Source organism: Vanessa atalanta, chromosome 20 (genome assembly GCF_905147765.1).
Source record: "Vanessa atalanta chromosome 20, ilVanAtal1.2, whole genome shotgun sequence".
NCBI lineage: Eukaryota > Metazoa > Arthropoda > Insecta > Lepidoptera > Nymphalidae > Vanessa > Vanessa atalanta.
In genome coordinates this window covers 3,183,284-3,208,007 of record NC_061890.1, presented here as the reverse complement: position 1 = coordinate 3,208,007, position 24,724 = coordinate 3,183,284, and the positions used below count along the sequence as shown (strand labels likewise).

The window sequence follows — 24,724 nt, the reverse complement described above, 5'->3', positions numbered from 1 at the left end:
ACATAATTCACAATCGTAATTCTACATTTCTTATATGTGTAATAATAATAATGGATTACACTGAATAAAATTTTCGCGTTATGTTTGTGAAATTATAAATTTTACAGTAAAGATACAGCTCGCGAGTCGCTCCACTCGATTCTTGAATAGTATCGTCTTTATTCGTTCAAACCTAACTCGTTTTGTATTATTTGTCATTTTCATTCGGTTCGTTCAGTTCAGTTATTCATATTCATTATTCACATTCAGTTGTTCAACGTCGTGTAATCGTGGTGGCCGAGTTATACTGTAATCTAGTAAAATAAACAAACTTACATAAATAGAAGGATAATCTTTATCTTATCGTGTACTTGCAATAAATCGATCATGAAAATTCACCATAAAGTATTTGAAGCGAACGTGCTATGATGTGCTATTTCGAGTAAAAAGTATTGTAGTGTTAACATTTTGAGAATAAATAATTTTGAGTGAAAAAATGCCTTCCGGACAGAGAGAAGGTACGGTATCAATACCGCTGACTCCGACTAGATCAGATTTATATTGGCGCAGAATTTTCAACAAGGTATGAAACTTCCTATAATAGTTATATTTGGTCTGGTATTTACAAGTGCTAATGAATCCCAAATCGTTACCTACGTTGTGTTTACTTGCTTGCGGTAAACTGTGAGTGAAAGTATACATGAATTTGTAAGAAGATGATTTTAGTCATAAAAATAGGTTACGTGAAAATGAAGGTAATATTGTTTATTCAACTTTTTAAGCACCCTTCATTATTATCAAAGTGTATGACTTTGAAAATAATTCCATTTAAAAAAAAAGATGTAAATTTATTATACCTAAATGTGGTTTTATTTTTATTTTCTGTCCTAATAAATAAAGCTGAATAATTTGTTTATTATCTAGTTTTTTTTAATGCAGTTATTTAACAATCAATTTAATTAAAAATAATAAAAATCATCTAATTACTAAGACCACATAACACAAACTATTTTTATAAATGTATATTGTACGACTATTAAATTATAAACTTTAACTAACTATTGTACAGATTAATAAAATATTTAAAGAATAAAAGATAACATATTTTCATAATAATTTAAAATATAGGTTTTATATATTTTTTATTGTAATAAATGAAACTGAATGATATCATTTTATAAAATACTTATAATATCAACAATCCTTTAAAAATAATGAAATCAATAAACCATAGTTACTTAATAAAAACTTATTATATCATGAATTGCTAGTTTTTAAACTTGTAATTGGAAGTTCGAGTATTTATGGATAGATGATTCTGTTGTTAAATGATTAACCATATAATATAGATATTAGTACTGTAAGAAATTTTAATTATTCCTTACACTACTTTTACACTATAGAAACAATGATTAAATATCCTTTGTGCCTGTAATGACTCAACTACACTCACTCTCAAACAAAACTTACTACAAAAAGCAATTCAAATTTATTTATTCTTATATTATTCCTGTTTGAAAATAATGGTCATCTGTAAAGGTACTATAACCTTTACATATGACCTATGTAGCTCCAAGTCACTATCAACTCAGAATTCAGTTAATGGCTTACATTTAGTAATGAACTCAAATGTAATATCTAATTATTTATTTAGTTAATGATTTATATTTAATTAATAATTTGGCTAATAAATTTCAAAATTTTGAGTGATGTCTCATCACAATACAATTTTAACTTTGAGTAAAATATAATGTTATGTTAATAATCTTTAATGTTACACTTATAAAATGATCTATGTTACTCATACAATTTCTATATTGTACCAATTGTACATTGAGTTATTTTTACAAATATAAACAGCATACTGGCTGTTTGCCAACATATGAAAATAATAGTTTTGAGTAAGATCAATACTTGAATGTAGTTATGCAAACAATTTTTTCAATATTATATAATATATATTTGAGATTAATCAATAAACAAATAGATACTAAAAATGATTGTCAAAGGCATAATAAGGACAGCCTAAAAATCTATGCTTCTGTCTGGACTCTAAAGAGAAAAACTCTTTGACCTTGTCTATACAATTTTAAAACATACTTTTAATAAAATTTAAATCATATGTATTGTTATAGCGTACGAGAAATACCTATGACATCACTGTCAGAATGTGAAAGAAAACAGTTGTATGTTACTGACTCACATTCTTTCATAAATTGTAATTATTTATGTCTATTAAAAAACTTGTTTTGTATTGTTTAACGTTAAGTATATGTCATCGTTAAATATTGAAATTGCAAGAACTAAATTAAAATATACTGAACATTTTATTGACGCGTCTTATATTTTATCTATTGACTTCATTTTGGCGGTAAAAGAAATAGATTTGTGGCATTCATATTTAAAAAAAAATTGCTTCAATATTGGGTGTTACGTAAATATTTCAGTCTATACAACATGCTGTCGTAACTGTTAAGGAATTTATCATCAATACATACATTTGTTCGTCGTGTAGTAACGATTTTTAAAACACGAATGCCAGTTCGATTACTGTATATATTTCAAGAATGTGCTACGTATATATTTTATAATTGTCTATTTTGATTAAAATGCTGTTATTGCCCTCATAATATATAAACAACAAATAGTTAAAGAATGGTAATAGTGAACTGTACTGAACTGCTACAAATACATCGCAATACTTTAAATGTTAAAAGCTTGGTTAACAGAAGAAGATTTGAGCGTCGTAACGGTAAAAGGAGTTAAATATGCGACTACGTTATTTTTGTTTTTCCAATACACAGATGTGGAATAATTTTAACCACCAAATGTTACTTGTCTTACCTAAATCTTTCCAAGACGACATCGATAGTCAGTTGTCTTACATTTGCAGAATTTTTAGGTATAGTTTAGGAATAGCGTTCAGCTTAATGCGATCCTAGTGTAGGTACCGTTCCAATATGTTTGTTAGCAATGTCTGCTAATCAAAGTCGTCGTTGGGTTGTAGTGATTTGTCTGTTAGTCAGTCATATCAGGAAGTCTCCTTCATGTATGACTAGTAATAAGATTTTGCGAACTGCTATTCCGAACCGATTGTCTAAAATGATTCCTGGAGATCATTTTGATGACTAAGCCAACCATCCTGACAGTGTGGTTACAAATTTCTATTAACCAATGACTCATACGACAATTGGTGAATTAATATTTGTAAAACGCACAGCTATTTTTTAAATTAAGATGAACCAATAGAAAAGTCCGAAAATGTATTAGGTATAATAAATATTCCAAATACGATTTGGGTTTTGCTGATATTTTTAGGAAATTCCTCGTTATATCTATTTAAGATCTTTGAGTTGTCTATTCAGGAATTAATTATTAAAAAAAAAATACATAACAGCTTGTACGGGTAAAAACTACGGGAAAACCCTCTTAGAAATACGCGAACAAATGTCGTAGAAAATTTGCATTGAAATCTCGTAAAGTTTTGATTACGTACGTGTTGTATACCTACGAGTTTTGTGAATAAATAAAAGACTATAATAGACACACATTTACTTTAATTCATTGACGTATGAATGTATAATGATATCGGCCGTTATAGGTAGCTGAATTTTGCAAACTTCATTCGTTCCTTAATTTTTACTATTATGGACGCATATCTTTAAAATGCTGTAAAGTTACATCCTTTGAATTGACTAACTGCTGGGTTAAGGCCTTCTCTCTTTTTTGGAAAGATGATATATCTAGGAGGTACAATATTTCTGCCGGTATATAACGTTATTGTAAGCCATAATATTATCAATAATATTCTAACGATGAGATCTATTTAATATAGTTCGTTTTAATAAATATTTTTAAGTAGTGTTTGTTCTCCGTCGTTAAAATAGCATCGGAGTATATATGACTAACCTAATCAGACGGGGGACCAGTGAGGCCTAACAGCGATAGCATTGACCTATTATTTATTAATACTTTATTGTACTTCACTAGAACAGAAAAATTAGTAATCTGTACTAGTAATCTGGGCGAACTTACGACTAATCGGCCATTTCTTCCAAACCCAATCGAATAGGAGACTTAAAAATAAGAGACCATTATCTAAAAAAATATTTTTCTGTGAGATTAAAAGATTAAAAAATAATTGGCAATATTAAATTGGTCAACCAATCAGAACAGAAGTACTGAGTTTATTCATAGGATTGAGACAAAGATACATAAGATTAATTGTTATTTAAGCTCTCACGTTTTCCTAGGTACTAAAAATAATCTATACTAAAAATATAAAGGTCACTACCGTCTAGCTTTTTGACAAAATTTATTTCGTGGTCAAACCTTTTAAGAATGCCATGAAATATTATTTTATTAATTATAGTTTCGTTGAAATATAAAATAATTAACGTACTAAAGAACCGATACGCTTACGAGTCATCACTGTACAAATATTTGCTAAATTTAGTAATTCGTCCATGTTTGTTTTCTGACCTAATACCAGGTAACATCAGCTTGCGCTATTAACTGAACGATTTGTTTGTTTTATTTTTCGACCCGCCCATAACTACTGGTGTACTCAGATCACTTGACTTCGTTTATAGTAAAGTTACGTTACAATTTCTAACATAGACATTATTTTTATTTGTCACTAGTCACTCGTCCCGACTATGTACGGGAATATAAAAAATGGCTACGGTCTACATTAAACTTGTATATAATAATAAAATTACTACATAATATCAAATGGGTACGCTGCGCGACATTGTTTCATAATATAAAATTGCCTCTACACCTAGAGGCAAATTTGCTACCTGGTGGTGCTGTAATCAATATTAACCACACAGCTTATCCGCCACCGAACCTGAGAGCTAAAATTGAGTGGTCCCTACCAAAACAGACTTGCTCAAAACGCTCTCAACAAGTTAAGCAAGCAGTTCGTACATTGTTTTAATTTTGAACTAAGAACTAGCTTTCTAAAAGAAAATAGTAAAATGGTGTCTCGCTTTCGAAGAGTCTTTGTTTTCTCAATTTAATTAGCGTATTGTCACTTTCGTTAGATGCTTTTTATTCGGACTTGGTTTTAAATCGACTTTAATCTCGGAAAGTCCATAAAGTTCATTGCAAAGGTCGAATTTTCCGAACGGAAGCGATTAAGACAAAAATGTGCGTTCTATACGGTATCTAGTTTAAGCTTGTAGTTCATATTGCGCCCCACTTGTGACAAGCCACAGGCGGTTCATACTCGGAAAGAACACGATTTAATTGCTTTACGGTTTCCTATAAAAGAAACACAACGCGCGGGAAAACGAAATATAGCTTTATCAAAAATTGAATTGGGAAGCAGAAGATCAATGTCAAATTTGAAAATTAAACTATCAATATTCAAACAACCAAAATCAGATATATTTTTTTTTTTAATAAATATTAAATATTGGACAACATCACATACATTACTCTGATCCCAATGTAAGTAGCTAAAGCACTTGTGTTATGGAAATCAGAAGTAACGACGGTACCACAAACACCCAGACCCAAGACAACATAGAAAACTAATGAACTTTTTCTACATCGACTCGGCCGGGAATCGAACCCGGGACCTCGGAGTGGCGTACCCATGAAAACCGGTGTACACACTACTCGACCACGGAAGTCGTCAGATATTAAATATTCTGTATTCAAATAGGCTCATAAAAGGACTTCTGGATTGTCGTGTTCGAATTAAACGTAAAGGCTACCACCGCGGATTCTTCTGAGAAAAACCAACTCAGTAATTACTCTTTTCCACCTTTTTAATTACAACTTCGTTCATAATGACTATATAATTATATTCTTTCTTTCTTAAGAAATCTAATGTTATTTTTATTTTAAATATAATTTATATCAACCGGTTTTATGTAATTGTTTTAAATGATCGAAACCATTTTGTTCACACAAATTACTTACGATATTGGATACATAGTTATTTTTTCACATCATGTGTTATTGTTTAAGCTATTGCTCATATATTTATCAGATAAATATCGATTTCCCTTCCCGCCCGGGAAATCCGCGACATGGTCGGTTCCTATATACATACATTAATCTATATCACACACAATATACATTAGATATGTATTTGATTAGATATACGTTATCGTCGGAGACGACTGCTGTTATTCGTGTTAGAGCGTCAATAGCGTAATAGTTTACGGGCCGCCTAGCGATGTAAAAAGTCGCAGGATCGATCCTGACCCCTGGAGTTAGTGTCGTACCCATTCCTGACAAAAGTGATAAGCTTAAAATGAGGGCTAAGTAGGAATATTATTAAAACTGAGTTAAACTGAGGTTAAACTAACTTGCTCAACAAAATGTCAATAGTTACGCTTTATTTATATAGTATATAGATTTATATATTATTTGCTAATAGCTCTGTTATAATATGAATTACGCACTACAAACAATTCTTGATTAACATATCTTTATTGGAACGTGGAGTGATCTGGCAGAAATTGTCACGTAAGGAAAAACCGTTATGACGACCTCCAGGCGACCTTCCCCTCTCTTTCTCTATCTCCTCCTATTATATACGGTTTTAAATTATATTATATAAACTTATTTTTTGTTAATAATGATTTACACGGGATTTCTAATAACAATTTTATTTCTTGTAATTTAGTTTCTCAAACGGTATCACTTTGTTACACTTTGTCTGCGATTTAATATAATATACATTTTGCGGTTGGAATAAACTTTATGTGAAGGTACCAACTAACTAACTAACAGATAATGACGACTATTCTGTTAAACCAAATTCGAAAATATTTCTCGTATGTGTACCCTAAATTGGTGACGCTGGAGACAACTCACACTCAAATAAGAAAGTGAATTCGAAAGTGATATGTCAAAAAAAACGAGCTAAATAGATTTGGTACATCGATGCTTACCAAATATTTATGTAATGAATGTCAGATTTAATAACAGGTTTCTTTATTTCATTTTCTTCTTAATCGACTATAAATTTATGAAATATACAAGTCAGGACCAGATTTACCAAGTCAGATACACTTTTCTAGCTTACTAAATTTTTTTTTTAAAACAAAGCATTTTTATTCATAACTTGAATGTTTTTTCTATTATGTGTCTAAGGCATGCCATCGCCTTAATTAAATAGGATAAATTTTCGGCTATAATTTGGGCAAACCCAAGATAAAGCTAGTGTAGTTATAGCCAGTTATCAATTCTTACTGTTGCTCTTTCCGGCTTCAAATAATAATAAAAATAGTACTGTTTTATGGACTTGAATTTAAAAAAAAAACTTGTGAGACTGTTCATTCCTCCAATGAACAGTCTCAATAAACACAGCTGTGCGTGCACGTTCTGTAACATCTTAGGTAAATAAAGAAGAGTCAAAAAGACTGTTACTCCCCATTTAATCAAAATTTCAAAAATATCCTTGAAGTTTCGACTAAATATATGTCTTAAAAGACATTAGTCCGTGATAAGGTTAATGTTGTCTTAGATTTTCGCGATTATTACACATTGAAATAAAACTAGTTTTTTAACGGATTTAATCGCGTATATTAATTATTTTATTTTAACATCCCGACGTTTCGAGCACTTTGCAGTGTTCGTGTGTCTGCCCGTGACCACGAATTAAATCCGTTAAAAAACTAGTTTTATTTCACCGTGATAAGGTTGCTTTTGCATGAAATTTCGTTTTTTATTTTCCTTAAAGCTTGTTATTTTAAGTTTTTTGGAACGAAGTTCTTTAACGCGGCTTACAGTAGAGTGAGCTGCCAGAAATCGTGACGTAAGGAAAAAGTGTTTTACCCCTCCAGACGGCCTGTCCGCCTCATTCACTATCTCCCTATATGCATTGTATAAAATTATTTAAATTTATTATTGTTTCAATTCACACGGTATTCTAACTAACAATTTTATTTCTTGTTATGTTAATTATTGTCAAACGTTGTTGATTAACTTCGTTCCAACTGGGTGTCCCACGAGACGTCTATTTTTATATTAAAATTTTATATAAATTGATCTCCAAGCTCGAGGGCTATAATATAGATAGAATTTAGAGAAATCGATCGTTTGATACTTTTTAATTACATAGTATAAGATTAAAACATGCAGAAATCAACAATTCATTCATTCTTTTTCAGTACGACAAAGACAACGATGGACGAATATCCTACGTAGAACTCAAAGGTATAATAGAGTCGAGGGAATACGACCACGATTTACCAGACAATGTCGTGGATAAGATCATGAGTCTCGCGGACAGGGACAACTCTGGTTATCTGGACTTCGCCGAATTCGTCGAAATGATGCACAATCCCGATTTGAAAGCAGTATTCGGACATTTCGTCGCGAGATACATTCATTCAATAATTCCCCATAGAGGCCCTGTGGATACGACTGGTGAGTTGATATCGCATGTACGATATGTGTTATGATAGTAGATGAGAATTAAATTTGAATGATGTTTGATCTATGAGTGTATTAAATGAATGAATGACTGAATGGTTTTCTTTTTGCTAATGAAACTAAATTATTGTAATAATATCAGCACTGTATATATTAATGTAATTTAATATAACTATTCTCTTTTAAAACTTCACCTTAACGCTATCATAATAATTTAATTTAATTCAATTTCAATCAATGCTTGCAGTAGTAATAAACTTCGTTCTTTTAAATATTAATGTATATAAAAATTTAGTTTGATGGCTATGTATAAAACAATTGCACATAATAATTGTTGACCGTGTCTCGCAACACATGTACGTATTTACGGAAACGCATGTGAATGCCGTAACAATATATATTTTAGCATGTATCTAATAGCAATTTGTACCTTAAATACACTTACATAAAAGCTTATTTTGTTCTATAGACAGGTGGACAGGATTCAGAGCTGTATCTTCGTCAGATGGCGGTACATATATTTTTCTTTCTTTGTGTTTTTATACCATTGGTACATTCATTCGGCCGTTTCAATTACTTCATTCGTTTCATAGAAGGAATTTTTAAAATTCTATTCTAAATTCAAAATTTCATCTGTCATGTTTTGTTTCACCATTTTGTGCCTGTCATCTGGGTGTCGTTGCTTTTTTACTAATACATTTTTTAACATAATCGGTGTATACTAAAAATATATATTTAAACGAGTATATATATGTATAGTAAAATAAAGAAAATAAAAATTGTTCATTATTTCAAAACGATTCGATAATTCAATCAACATCATTATCATGATCAGCCTGTATTATTCCACTGCTGGACGTAGGCCTCCCCCAAGGCGCGCCACTGAGCCTGATACTAACACTATTTAGGACTAGTGGACTTTATGCGAGCCCATCTGGAAACATTCTGCTTGTCAACCATTCTACATTCTGTATCAGTGCTCTAGCGAGTGTGCTGGTGGAGATACAAACGAGCTGGAACTTTTTATTTCCTACAGTCAGAAGCTCATTGACTTTGAAGCTGAACCAACCATTTACAGTTTATACTTCGTGCAGTCCAATTTTATATGATCGAAAGTAAACTCATTTAGTGGTAAGGCTTTGTGCAAGTCTTTGTTTGTACCACCCACTCATCATATAATATATCGCCAAGCAGCGATATTTAGTGCTGTTGTGTTCCGGGTTGAAGGATGATTGAGTCAATGTAAATACAGGCACAATGGCCATATGACGTCTTATTGTTTAAGGTGGATAGCACATTATCGTTGTAATTTATAGTTATATACTAATATTATAAATGTGAAAGTATCTCTGTCTGTGTGTCTCTTTCACTGCCAAACCAATGAACCGAATTTGACGAAAGTTGGTATGAAGCAAACTTGAATTCAAGAACGGACATGACAATCGACTCCTACAATGTGAGCGAAGTCGCGAGCGACAAGTTTTGTCAATAGATATTGGTGACCACTTACCATAAGATGGCTTAATTGGTTATACAAAAAAGGTACCACCTGCCATTCGTTGCTTTTGCTCGTTTGCCTTTCTGATGTAAATAAATGATGATATCCTCATTACTGATCTTGGCTACGCAAGACATTTTTAAGAAAGACAAAACTGCGCAGACTACTGATTGATTTCACAAACAAAGGTACTCTCCATTCGCTCAATCTGAAAATTTCCTTGTTTTTCCTAATAAAATTGGGACAAATTCCTTTGTATATTTGTTCTTCAGTACAAAAGTTCTATCCTTATACTATCCGTGTGGAGCCGGGACGCGTAGCTAGTTTATAAAGGAAATAATATATAATAACGTCTTTAATTGTGTTTCGTTAAATGTCATGTTGTTTAAAATAAATACTAAACAGCTTATCGGGTATTTACGTGACATTACGATGGATTTCTCTATTCCTGTAGCCTTGACATTTTTATTGTCAATTTTTTTTCTACGTAATTGATTAATTTAAAACATTTTCCTTAAATATTTAAGGAAAATTTTATAAATATATCATATCATGATTATATATGATTTTATCTTACCTTGAAATATAATAAGACTAGCTGAATGAGTGGATGTAGCTGCGAAATTTATAAAACTTTACCTAAAATACACAAACCGCGTCACCCAATTTTACCCCCTCGAGGGGTGAATTAAAAGTATCCTATTTCCTTCCCCGAGAATCTTGATACGAAATTAAATCAAAATCGGTTCAGCCATTGAAGAGTAAAGGTGTAACAGGAAGAGTTATTTTTGAATAATACTTATTATATATATGTATATATGTAATATTTGTATGTATTATATTATATATGTCACCGTAAGATTACAAACATCGTTAGATTACAATCTATCTCATCAGATTGTAAACTGTCGAAATATTGTGAACCGTGAGATATGATTGCAACTTAACGCATTACTTTTCGCTACATTGCTTATCGGTAGTTAAAAATCGCCCCATTTAAAAAAAAAGTTTAAGTAAGTTTTTTTAAGTGGCGTTAAATGGTTCTTGATGTTGAACAGTTCGTTAAATATGGTCTTAGTATTGTGCAATAGGCTCTAAACGCGTAACAATCATTTTTGTTACTATCAGATGAGGTTGACCGCGATCACTCTTGAGAGCGTTGGTGCGGCTTGTAGTACTCCTAGTACTCTCGGCTCACTCACGTGGCCCTCAGACTCCCTCGTCAACCTGTGTCCTCGAGACAACGTCATAACTTAGATAAAGAAACACTAAACAGCTCTTAGGATATGAGAGGCGCTTATTTAGAGAAACCTAAACATTTTGTCCTAAAGATAAGTGTTATATTATTCATGAAACATTATCATACGTTGGAAGAGCCTTACGTACTCGATGCCAAAATGGGATGGGTGCTATAAATTCGGTCTTATTTCTTTATTTGTCTCGTTAGCTTCGTCGATTGTAATATCAAATATGTGATTTATTTTAATTATTCTCTTTTCGTTGAATATATATAGAGGTTGAGGATGGTCCCAATCAACTTTATTTAAAAATCACCGCAATCAGACATCTTCGCTGTTTATAATTTTGATCAATCATAAAAGCACTTTTGAATCGTAATGTTACAGATTTGAAATAAATTTAAGTCTATATTGTACTGAATACGTAAAAGTATTTGTTTTTTTTATGTAATATGTTGGCGGACCGGCAAATAGGCCACCTGATGTTAAGTGGTCACCACTGCTCATAAACATTGGCGCTGTTAGAAATATTAACCATCCTTTACTTCGCCAATGCGCCACCAACCTTGGGAATTAAGATGTTACGTCCCTTGTGCTTATAGTTACCCTGCTCACTCACTCTTCAAACCGGAACACAACAATACCAAGTATTGCTGCTTGGCGGCAGAATATCTGATGAGTGGGTGGTACCTACCCAGACGGGCTTGCACAAAGCCCTACCACCAGTATGATATAAACTGAAAAAATAACTGTTTCTCTAAATAGCGATGTCTCATTTGATCAGCCTGTCTATCGGCGTACCCATTTTTGTTCAGAATATTATTAATTATTTACTTATAAAACGTTTATTTATAATCTTATCTGCGTGTTAAAAATTGATAAAGGCTATCAATATCAATACCTTCTATTATTGCTATAATACGTAATGTGACCTTCGCTTGACATAAAGATGAATCACCTATTGCCGTTATCAAAGATAAGGAATAAAACTTAATACTTGAATGTGTGTCAGTTTCCGGTATAAAGGAAATGAAATAATATATTTATTGCATTTTGGAATGATCCAGCTTTTTACCCGTGATTTTTTTTTAAATGTTTTTATTGGTTCCGGAGTTAACCTCCTAAATACAAACAAACAAATTATACCTCTTTGTAATATAAGTAAAGATACTATGTGAAAAAAAAAAGTTTACAATCGGCATATTATAGGTTATTATTTTTTGTAAATCATATTGTTAAAAGGTCTCCGCTTATTCTTCGGAGACCGAATTTTGTATCGTATGTGGTGTGCGCATTTTTTCTTAATAGCTTATTGATAAATGATTACCGTCGTCTTCGGTGCTGTAAAAATTTATATTTGCACCACATTTATTAATGTACCGTCAATTCACTGTCATCTATGGGATCATTACTATTTGGCTGTAGAATGACAGGTGGTACCAAATAAAACGCAACCGCATAAAGCCTTATTCTAGGACAGGTATGTTCATTATAGTTTTTGTAATACATAACTAGATACATATATTAGTTCGTTCTTTGATCACGGAAAAAAACTAAAACACACCGATACTTTATTTCAACCATAAGAGGAGAAAGCAACATTGGACAGCAGAAGTTGACGCGATATCATTGGTCGAGAGCTTGATTAATCTATGATATTCACTATGGATTTGCAAAATAATGGCGTTTTGAACGTGAACGAAACTACACAAACGTGTTATCGGAATTTCGGAACTAAAATTAAAGTGGATGTGAGTAGTTAAGTGTAATGTTATTAGTAATATTATCAATAAACTCTCAGTAGTGCACAATATAGTTGAGGTTTTAGTAAATCGCATGAAATACGTAAATGTAAGGTTTGTTTATCTTTATTCCTACTTCGATTGGAATAGGCTATAGATCATTTTTTTTAGATCATTCTTATTATATTGTCAGTCATTACGTGACTAACTTAACTTAATTTTTTATTGTGATTTACTTATATTTTATTTTTTTGCCTTATTCGTGAAGGTCAATGACCGTCTGACGCAGTTCTTCAAGCTTTACCAATTAACTTATGACGATTGTCATCACAGTAACCGGTTGTTAATGATCTTTGCTGTAACTGTGCGATAAAATAGTACCTATAACGTATTTTTTTTGTCTTCGTTCCCATTACTAGAAAATAGACATTTGATTGGTATTTTCTAATTAGTAAATGAGTTAATCAACGTGTAATTAAAACGTTCGTCTGGGTAGATACCACCCTCTCACCATATGTATATATTATCGCCGATCCATAGCATTGTTATAATTTGGTTTGATGGATGAGTGAGCCAGTCTAACTACAGGCATAAGATATAACATCTTAGTTCCCAAGGTCAGTTTGTATGTGTAAGGGATGGTTAATATACCATCAGCTCACTCAGCTTGCCGATCTATTTTAAATGAATAAAAAAAATATGTAATCGTAGTGTTATTTTGAAATTATTCACTGTTTATCTCACTCGTAAAGTGTTGAAAACGGTTTTACGCTAATAGACTATTTAATTTCTCATATAATTTACTTATATTTTACGATCGCATTTTGCGGTGAGCTTCGATTTTGTTCTTACAGAATATCTCTACGGTATATGTTTATTTTAAGAGTAAAAATCAAGTTTGAGTGTTCGTTAATTCAAACATAAAAATATTTTTTTTCGTCACCGTACATTTTATTCCCTCGAGGGGTGAATTTTTTTAATAGCATTTATTCTTATCCGGGACTTGAAACTGTCTCCGTACAAAATTTCATCTAAATCAGTTCAGTGCGACGGTTTAAGCGTGAAAAGGTAACAGACAGATGTATGTACTCGTGCATTTATAATATTGGTATAGAGGTATTTTTCTAAACTAAAAAAGTTTTGATTCTGTTAAAGTTTAGATATCTCGTAATAATCTTCTATACTTACATATAATAAAAATAAAATTGGAGTGTCTGTTTGTAATATTAAAATAACCGCGTTTTACTAAATGCATATGTATGTATACACGGTACATATATAACATTTTGTACAATTTTTGTCTGTCTGTCTGTTTGTTCCGGCTAATCTCTGGAATGGCTGGACCGATTTTGACGGGACTTTCAGTTGCAGATAGCTGATGTAATAAGGAGTAACTGAGGCTACAACAATAACCATTTTGTTCAATTCAAGCATCGCTTTTTAATTATATTTTATTAGTCTTTCTGATTTAGTTGACATTATATAATTTTGCGAAATACACATTAGTACCTAAGTACAATAATGATTATTTAATGTTGTATTTATTTTATATTATAGCCTTACGCCTCAAACGAACTTACCGGCGCGTCCACCCCGTTGTTACACAAAATGTCCATACCTACATGATGATAGACCAAATTAGTTATCTTTTGAAGAAAAGGTCAACAGTATCAAGTTCAAGGCAAACGAATAGACTACGTGGGTAATAGTTGTATCCCTTCTTTATGCGTAGTTAAATGTATTTAAAATACTTAGTTCGTGTACTTTTTTATCGGATTTTATAACAAAAGCCAGATGGAGCGCATGGAACATTATAGTGAAGCAACAAAAGCGAATACAAATCTAAAGCGAATACAATTTTCCGGTAGTTCGTTCCCGTTTTTTAGGATGTTTGTTGATACAATTTCATTAATTTGATTTTACTTAGAATCGTTAAAACAGCTATGTAAAATTTTTGGTAACATTTTTTTTTAATAGATGTCAGTAAGTTTAGCAAAATATATATAGAATATGTTTTATATTATATTGTTATGTTAATGTTTCGTAATATTAAATATTAAATTATAATGTAACATACATTTATTAGTAAATTTGGTATTTAATTTTAAATATCTACATATACTAAATATACTCACAATGTATATGATAAACCATCTAAAATTATTCCAATAAAATGGTTACAAAGTTTTTTATACGTACGGAGTAATTTCAAACAAAATAAACATTGTCTGTATTACTTAGTTCAATAGACATTTTAATAACAGGTTGATAGTACGGTTCTCGGAATCTTCATTTCGAAACGCGTGTTCAGGTGGAACTGACATTGACGAGTTTCAGTCTGTCACGTTTGAAATGGAGGCGTTTTGATTTTTGACGTATAAACTCATACTTAGATATTAAGGTGGAATTAGAAGGTGTTCATTCAATTGTTATCGTTTATTTCGTTCTTCCACTGACAAATGAAATCATTGTAAATCGAGTAAACAAATTTGGATTTATTTGGCATAGAAACTGGATTGAACGTTCTTCAGAGTGTGACTGATATCGCCGTTATATCGAAGTATAGTGTAAATTGTGCTTCTTGTGTATCAAAAATTCAATGATGTTTGTTAATCTTTAATTGGTATCTTTCGTAACGATCACGAATTGTATAAACCGCAGGGTTTGCTTCTCGTAAGAGATTTCAATTTTATTGAAGGTTAGGTGTCACCAGTCCGTTTGGATGGGCATTGAATAAAAAAGGGGAAAGGACCAACCTGTAACCATCTATGGACGATTCAGCGTCGATTGGCCATAGTCTATAGTCTAGTCTATGGTCGAGTTCTATCTAAGAAGGAATAAAGATAAAGACGTTTTAGACATTCATACGTATGCCACGCGATTTGCAAATAGGTCAGCTAATACGTCACTATTTCACTAAACTACTTATATCCACTTTAATTTTCCGTCCAAAGTTCCGATAGTAGTTTCGTCGATGTACGAAATGTATGTGCTACTTTTTCGAAAATCCATTATGAATACCATTGATTCTCCAAGTTCTCGGCCAATGACATCGCGTTTATTCGATGTCGAATGTTGTTAATTTGGCTTTACTCCTCTTGAGGTTGGAATAGACGATTAGTTAGGTAGTTTTCACGCAGGAAAAAAAAAACATGTTCGTTCGAGCTTGAATTGTACAATAGCTTTGACAATGATGTTTGTTAAAATTATCAATTTCAAACGACCACAATTACCGTTTTTAAACGGAGAGTTAATGACATAATGATCTACTTAAGCCTGAGCTTGAGGATATTCGTCAGTTAAGACCACATATTTTGACAGTTAACCTTTTGTTATGTTTTTATCTAGTTTTCATGATTATTCGGAAGCAGATTTCAAGTTTCGAACAGCAATATTTTAAATGTTACTAATTTCTACACGTTGAGATGTTAAACAGTCGGTGTCAACTAAATTATCGTAACTGGCTCTTGTTAATTACGTAATTCTTTGTCTTCGTCTTTCGAATGTGATATCACTGATGACAGAAAGAGAGAATTTTTTTTTTGTGCTTTTCATATTCAATCGCAGTACAACGTTTATCGGTATCGACTTTAAAGCTTTGACTAGACCTATAAACCATTTACGTTATTTATTTATTTGTTTTGAGGTGCTTATAATATTGCTTTCGTCAGGGCTTATAATAATTATTTTTATCTAAATAGGCATCTACTGTTTGCTATTTAGCATTGATTTACATAATAACGCGATATTGTAAGACTCTATAGCATTATTGTGTCCTGTTTAAATCTGCCTTTTATTATGAGCATCTAAGTCTTTGATATTTCATCTCAAAGATCTTACGTATTCAATATTAACTTTTGCCAACATAATCCTAAAAAAGGTATTGTATCAATGAGAAGTATAAAATTACCAGTAAATGTCTTACTGCTTGGCTAAGGCCTCCTCTCTTTTAAGGTTTGGAGTTAATTCCAAAACGCTGGTGGTAACACATGTGGCAGAATTTCATTGATATTTGATTGATATCAGCACAAGGTGATGATAAACATAATTTAAACACATGGAAATTCTGTGCTGCCTAACTGGGTTTGAACCAATCAGTCCACCCGGCTCTATACATATATGTAATACTATTTCTTTTTATCTTTTCATTTACAATAATACCGGCCCGTTTAACGTTTCGTATTCAGTGCACAAATATTTAGAGGTCGGCTCCGGTCGTTACACCTGTTTATTTTGAACTAACAACGTAATGCAACAGTACCAATTTAGAGCCCATCGCATTAATTAGGTAATTGGAGGTCAGTATTATGCGAGCTGAGAGTAGGAACCAAGCAGGATAATGCCTTTATCAAGGCCTCCTGAGATTCAATGAGCTTTAAAATTCTCTATTTTAGTGCAGAGAAAACATAGAGATACTATTATTTAGAAAAGAAATATTCAGAGCTTAGTCATAGATAGTTGTACATAATTGTTTTTTTTTTTAATGCTTTTGATTAATATTTGACTTTTATTTCTGTGTGGTTTTCTTACTGTGCCCTGTAATTTGTACAATGTTTAACATGATTGGTGTATCGGTTACGACGTCTTGAGTTTTATGGAGTTTTCTTTACGTTTTGTTATTGAGATTCGTAAATCGATTTAATATGCATGTATAGTCATTTGTCATAACTGTATAAGTTAACGTTTCTTGGCTAGCTTGTGCATAAGAATGGCACTATTCGATAAAATGCAATTACGTTCGTCGCTAAACGCATTAGAGGTCTAAAGGCGCCAATCGCCACAAATCCTTGTATTTGTGCGCTACACAGCGCTCATTCGCCATTAGACGTTAAGAATAGTAGTTTACGCTAAATCTTATTGAGTGGACGTATTTAATGTTTCTATTTAACTGAAATTAACTAAAATCAAAAGTAAATTTGATTTTGTTTGGTCGTGAAATGTATTATAGTTTTTGTTTAGTGAATATTATTGTGAATTGACATAAGTACGGGAGAATAATTGAAAGATCATCACTGAAATTGGTTTTTAAATGGACTTTCTATCTGATCGAGATTATTTAGTGGTTTGGGTAGTTCAGTGCAATGTGGCTGAAGACGTTCAAACGAATCGATGCCGTTTACAAGATTAGTGAACATTTAGACAGATACACAGTTCTAAAATGTTGCTTGAAAAAATCTTTAGGATGCGTCAAAAAAGTCATCGACTATTTCGGTATGATATTCTACATTACAGCCAACTACTAATTAGTTTAATAGAAACTACAGATTATTTGATAGTTGCAGTAAAATCACCGTAACAGGTTTTACATTAAGGCGATCAGTTTCAGTTATATGAGATTTTGACGTTTTGTAGACATATGATACCGACCTGACGACGTATCATTTACCCAAATATCTTAGTCTGTAAATCACGCTATTTGTGATGAACGCATTAGTAAATGTAACATGCGCATTTGATAAATAAAAAGAAATTATAATTTATATAAACGTCAGTTTTTTGTGGTTTCCTTAATAAGGCATAATAAGGTTTTTAAATAGCCACCTTGAGCTGAAAACAAAAAAATAATGAGAGTAGTGCTTGTAGCAGTAGCTACTAGTAGTAATTGCACTGTTATGTACACAAATTTGACCTTGATAGTTATCTTCCACATAGCATCCATGTTTTATCTTATATTCATAATCTCATTAGTTGATTATCTGGTGAAGCTCAGGGCCAGAGGTGACGGGTTAATACGTCAGTAACTCGTAATTGTACGCTTTATATGTATTCTGGAATAAGGTTCATTTCGGTGTTCATTTAGATTGTAAAAATAACTTCATTCGTCATAGCGTCGTTTTTTTTGGAGATTTTTATGAAAATCTTATAAAGAACTTGATTGTATATGAAGTTTTCTATATTTACCATAATCGGAATGTTCTGGCGTTTTAAAATAGCTTGACAGAAGTATTTTTATAAGCTAATGAAAAATGAATACATTACTAACGAATTTGTTTAATAATACAATATTAATTAACTAACTTATATTATAGTAATGCATGATTTACTAACGAAATATTTTTCTTTTTTTTCCCATTCCTTATCCTATTGTTGTATTTTGTTGACCCTACTTGTTTGCTTGACAAAATCCAATTTCCATTTTAAAAAATATTTGATTTATTTATTGATCGGTCGTATTTGTTGCGTTCTATGAACGTATCTATTTTAACTAAATTCGCATTCCTATTATCCTGTTAACAACAATATGCCCTTTCAACACGCGACTACATAATTGATTTAATACGTCCTGTATGACGTGATGTCATTCTGGCATCTGTACTATATTCTTGCCATTGTTGCTATCTATCACAACATCGAATATTATCAAATACAATCAACAAAAAAAAACACCAATAACCGATATTCGATACAAAAATATTAATGATTATTTTCGATTTTTTTTTGTTAATTTTCTTGGGCTGATACAAAAAAATCTGTTCTAAAAAAAATTTTTAAAAATCAAACTATTATTTTATGTTACCTGCCCTCTCCTACCCGGCCTTCCTTTTGTGTTGCGTTAAACAGTCCAAAGCCATAGCAAAAGCATATTCACATACACAGACGGGACATACGAAGAGGAGTACAGTTGCTGGCCACCAGCGATCTGCATGATACTGATATCAATTATTGAAATTGTGCTGTTCTGTTATGACGCCAGTCATGGCAAGACTGATGCAACGGGACCCATCGCTCAGATATTTATTTACAACCCTCATAAGAGGCAGGAAGCTTGGCGCTTCCTCACTTATATGCTGGTGCATGTCGGGTGAGTTCACTGAAGAAATATCTTACATTCTTTTAAATAACTTTCTAATTTCAGTACATTAAAAAGTCCACCTTTGTCTGGTTAGTATAGCTGATGATTGTTTTATTTATTCCAGCGTAGTCCATCTCCTAGTTAACTTACTGGTGCAATTGTTTCTCGGTGTACCGCTAGAGATGGTACATCGATGGTGGCGTGTTATGCTAGTCTATCTCGCTGGGGTGGCGGCTGGCTCACTGGCTACTAGTCTCACTGATCCAAAAGTTTATCTCGCTGGTGCTTCTGGTGGTGTCTACGCTCTGGTTGCGGCTCACATCGCGACCATAATTATGGTAAATATTTTAGAAATTCATATCAAATCATAGTATGGTAGTTGTTATATTACTTTTATTTTTTTGTTGTTACTATATTGCTTTAAGAATTCTTGGCCTGGTTTCTGAATTGAACTTTGATTAATTTGATTGATGTAATTTTATCAGTGATTCAAGCTGATATGGTATTGATAATAATTGTTATATTCATTTTAATAACTGATATGGTATCTTTAAAAAAAAGTAAGTCGCTTTATGAATAACCTTTTTTTTTACAGAATTGGGCGGAAATGGAATTCGCGATAATTCAATTACTCGTTTTCCTACTTCTGGCAACGGTGGATATCGGTACAGCCGTGTACGATCGTTATTGGAGGCATTTGCAGCAAAATATTGGATATGTTGCGCATTTGGCTGGCGCTGTAGCCGGTTAGTATGGACTTAATCGCCTAAAAATTACAACCCTGCTAACAGATGGCGAAATTGTACGAGTAAGGATGTTAAGATCTGGTTTGTCAAGCGTGCCGATATTTCTTTTTCTAAAATATGATAGAAAACTTAATGTATTCGACTAAATCTATCGCAGTCCACTGCTGCACATAAGTACTCCAAATCTTCTGTTCAATCCATATGTTCTCCGACTTCCGCTTTTAGTTAGGTTTGCCACCTTCTACTAGAGCCGGACGCATCATTGGCTCATTTTTCACATGTTATTGAAAAAGTCGCTTTAGTGCGTGGGAGTAAGATCACTTTTAATACATTTTTCTCCAGTTATAAAAAACAGTATTATTATTGCATGCCTGCTTGTATCGTCTGAAGAAAAAAATCAATAAAGAGATGCTCGAATCAATCGGGAATTCGAGCGGACGATCTTATCCCATTGCCGATCTTGCTTCAATTCATCCCATTAATATCCTAAGAATTGGTTTGTCTTAATAAATATTAGTCGTAGTAAATAAAAAACGATTCTTTGCATTTTTGTCTTCTATGCGATCTTTATCTTTCTTCAAATTATCTACGATGAAACTTTGGAAAACACTCCATGAATACTCAGGTTTTTATTTAGTAAAATTATATTATCGATTACAAAAAAGAAAGAAGTTAGTTTGGTTATTTAATATATATACCTTAAATATCTACGAGTATAAAATAAAGTCGCTTCCCGGTCGGTACGTTTAGATCTTTTAAAATACGCAACGGATTTTAATGCGGTTTGCATATACGAACTAAGTGATTCAAGAGAAAAGTCTATATGTATAATACATGTATATTATAGATTGTTCTTCAATATATAAATTGTATATATACCCTTATTGTACTCGTAAAAAGTCGGAAGTGTAACCAAGTAATATAGTTTCTTGATGATTATTTTCTGTATAATCTTCTGATGCTGTTAAATGACATTTTAACCCCTTTTCTAATTCAGTGATTTTTTTTGTTTTAATTGTAATAATTCTTGTTTTCCAGGTCTCCTGGTTGGTATCGGTGTTCTTCGTAACCTCGAAAAGAGGAAATGGGAGAAACGTCTGTGGTGGGCAGCCGTTGTGCTGTACTTCTCTCTGATGTTAATCGGTGTGCTGGCTAACATATTCTGGAAGACACATTTCCAGTAATCGTATTACAGCAACGTGCCACGAGAAATGGGGCCATATATTTGTAATTTAAGAGGAGAATTTATTTGATTGTATGCAAATTTTTTTGTCATATTTTAGACATGCTAAGCTAATTTATTTCAAAATAAATATGTTCACAATGCAACATAAAAAATACTTGTAAATATCGAAATTCGAAATCCAAATTCGATTTTACTTAATGTGAAGATAAAAATGTAATTTTATGTTCCATAACGTTCCTCGGCCTCTCGTAACGGGGGCCTCTCAGTTGCGATATGATGAAAAAAATGTTTTCCATAATCGTCCAATAAATTCTTATATAAAATCCCACCTTCCTAGTAAAAATCATTCCTCAACTTGACATAATAAGAGGTTTCTTTTAGAGTGCATAAAACCTGCTAGTAATTGTAAGATATAGATGTGTGTGTTAGGAATATTTATTTTCATTGTAAGTCTTGTTGTGTGCTGCTATGCTCAATTTATTGTTATTGTATATTGCATTAAGTCTTTTAAATATGCAATTAGGCCTCGTCCAGAACCCATTTATTAAAAACTTAAGTTATCAGCCTAGTTCAACAACATTTTATTATTATTCAAATGCTAAAATGTTTGACGTGTAGAATAATAAATAAAAGGGCAAAAACACATTATTGTATAAGTGTCATACACAAGATTGACTTTTGGTGTTGCCATCGTTCATTGTTATTCGTTGGCTTACCATCTATAATATGTATTTTAATGCAGTATTAAAAAAATATATTTATGTAAAACTTCATGAAATTCATAACGTTAGGTATTATTTAAATTTAAAAATAAACTTATATATATATATATATATATATATATATATATATATATATATATATATATATATATATATATATATATATTGTAGAAATTCAACTTGTGAAGATATCATTATTCGGATGTCGGTTGATACCTTTAGTATCTTTCTAAATACATTATATTTAAATGGAATATAATCTTGTGATTAATTTATGTCAGTAACTTACTTGAATTATATACACCTGTCCCTATTTTTTTTAATAATCACTGTATAATCGTCTCTATTTCGTTTTTAATAAAAAGAGGTTTTGTTTATAAATAAGTCATTCGAAACAATCGATGTAAAGGCGCATTTTCATTGGTCGATAAGTCGGTAGTTAGCCCGATTGCGGGGAGGACCCGCATGCGAGCTAACAACCAATGAAATCCACTGCTCGATAACTCGGTCGATTAAACGTGTGCGGGTGATATCCGCATTCATATATTGATATTTATATATGCGTTATAGAAATCACCCGCACCCCGAATGCGGGTCTTATCGACCAATGAAAATGCGCCCTAATCTACATTTATGGCATGGTATACTCGTATGGTCTTTTATATCTATAAATATTCTATGTTATATATGTATTATTAAAACTGTCAATGTCACTGTCAAAAATTTTAGTTACCATTATTTTACATAGTAATCTTAAATTCGATTACATTTTGTGCTTATTGCCATTAAATTGTTCCTAATGCTAGACTATAGATCCTGCATTAATTTGCACGATCAAACTTTAGAACATAGAACAATAATGTTAATGTCTTTGCTTGTAATGGATATAAAAAAATATGAACTTAGATTTTTTTTAATACTAAATTATGATAAATGTAAAACTTTTTTATAAAAACTTCGATAAATTAATGCAATGTTTATATTGCATATAATTTTTATAATATCAACTAGACTGAATGGCAATTATAATGTTATATTAAATTTAAATTTTCTAACTGAATATAAACATTATACATTCTTGGTACTGATACTGTGCCTTACTATACAAAACTTGTCTTTCGATGAATTTACATTATATAATTATTAATGTACAGTTTCTACTTACGAACATACATTTGAGATTATATTGCAGCTAATTAATTAACGATAATGTAATAGGCTTCTAAGTTATAATATTACACTGCCTTAGTTAACTTATAAGAGTCGAATATTTGTAATTTTTCTAACATTTTATAAGTTTATAATAAAATTGTTATGTTTGTGGAACAAAGACTGTTCTGTGTAAAATAAATAAAATAATTTCTGAGAGTTAAACTGTTGTTTGGCACGAGATTAAAATAACAATAACGAATTTTACAACGATTGTTTAATTAAAATATAACGTTTTGGTAAATTATTTTGACGCGATACGCGCTCTTATTTTTTTATAGACGTAAAAATATAATTTATTAAATCTGTAAGGCGCTGTATTGTAAATAAAATGCTACAGAAACACAGTCATTGTTCTATTATTACACTAAATATTCCTAGTAATGGTAGATTGAAATATTTTTTTAGTCACTTAGACGCCTCTTAGTTATGTAAAGTAATTTATTTTTCAATAATAATATATGAAGATTAGAAAAAATATTTTATTTAAACCAGCGTCTAAACAAAAGTAGTCACTTAGAAAAAAATTAATTAGAAAGTTTTGTAACTCGATTGCGGCTTATGTTGCGCAAATGTAAATTATTATAACATGTTGCTATAAAATATTAAATAGTTTCTGTGATACATGCTTAAGAATACCTAACACTTGTTTTAATTAGCTTTAATTATGTTATGATTTTCAATTTTATTACAGTTTAATATGTTTTTTTTTTAAATAAATAGCATTATCGATTATTTCGAAAATCATGGTACTTCGATGTCCTATGTACTATTTATGTAAGTATTTATATTTAAAAAAATAGTATTTGAGTATTACATCTTATCATTTAGTATAAGTAATTTAAATATATATTTTGTGTTGTTTTTTTTTTTTTAAAAGAATGACGGTATTTGTATGGGTTGATTATTTTAAATAAGTGTTGTTTGATTAGATTAAGTTCTTGTACTGAAATATAAGTAAATAAAATGCGCACATTTACAATGTGATGTCACATAAACGTTATTTCTTAAATGGTATTTTTTTATCCTTTTGTAACTATTTTGAATTAAGATACATTAAAATCAATTGATCCGTCATCGGAGATTGGTCCGACGAACTTATTCGATAAATTGCCCGTTAAGTATCTATATAGTCATATTTGAAAACAAAATAAATATTTTTAATCACAAAAAATACTTCTTAAACAATATTTCTTTCTTCCCTCATATAG

The 24,724-nt window shown here is 31.4% G+C and overlaps 1 protein-coding gene across 4 annotated transcripts; it reads left to right on the top strand.

The window, feature by feature from the left end:
• Positions 1–228: 228 nt before the first annotated feature.
• LOC125071790 (rhomboid-related protein 2) lies at positions 229–22,392 on the top strand. 4 transcript variants are annotated; one of them, XM_047682165.1, is made up of 7 exons: positions 229–562; positions 8,115–8,373; positions 8,849–8,890; positions 19,419–19,659; positions 19,775–19,988; positions 20,246–20,396; positions 21,435–22,391. In XM_047682165.1, exons 1-7 carry the CDS (start codon positions 476–478, stop codon positions 21,578–21,580), a joined length of 1,140 nt encoding a protein of 379 aa, XP_047538121.1. In that variant the 5' UTR covers positions 229–475; the 3' UTR covers positions 21,581–22,391. The 4 variants fall into 4 exon arrangements, with proteins under 4 accessions (XP_047538121.1, XP_047538124.1, XP_047538125.1 ...); XM_047682167.1 differs by having other exon boundaries at positions 230–562; positions 19,455–19,659; positions 21,435–22,390; XM_047682168.1 differs by lacking the exon at positions 8,849–8,890 and having other exon boundaries at positions 21,435–22,392.
• Positions 22,393–24,724: the final 2,332 nt, after the last annotated feature.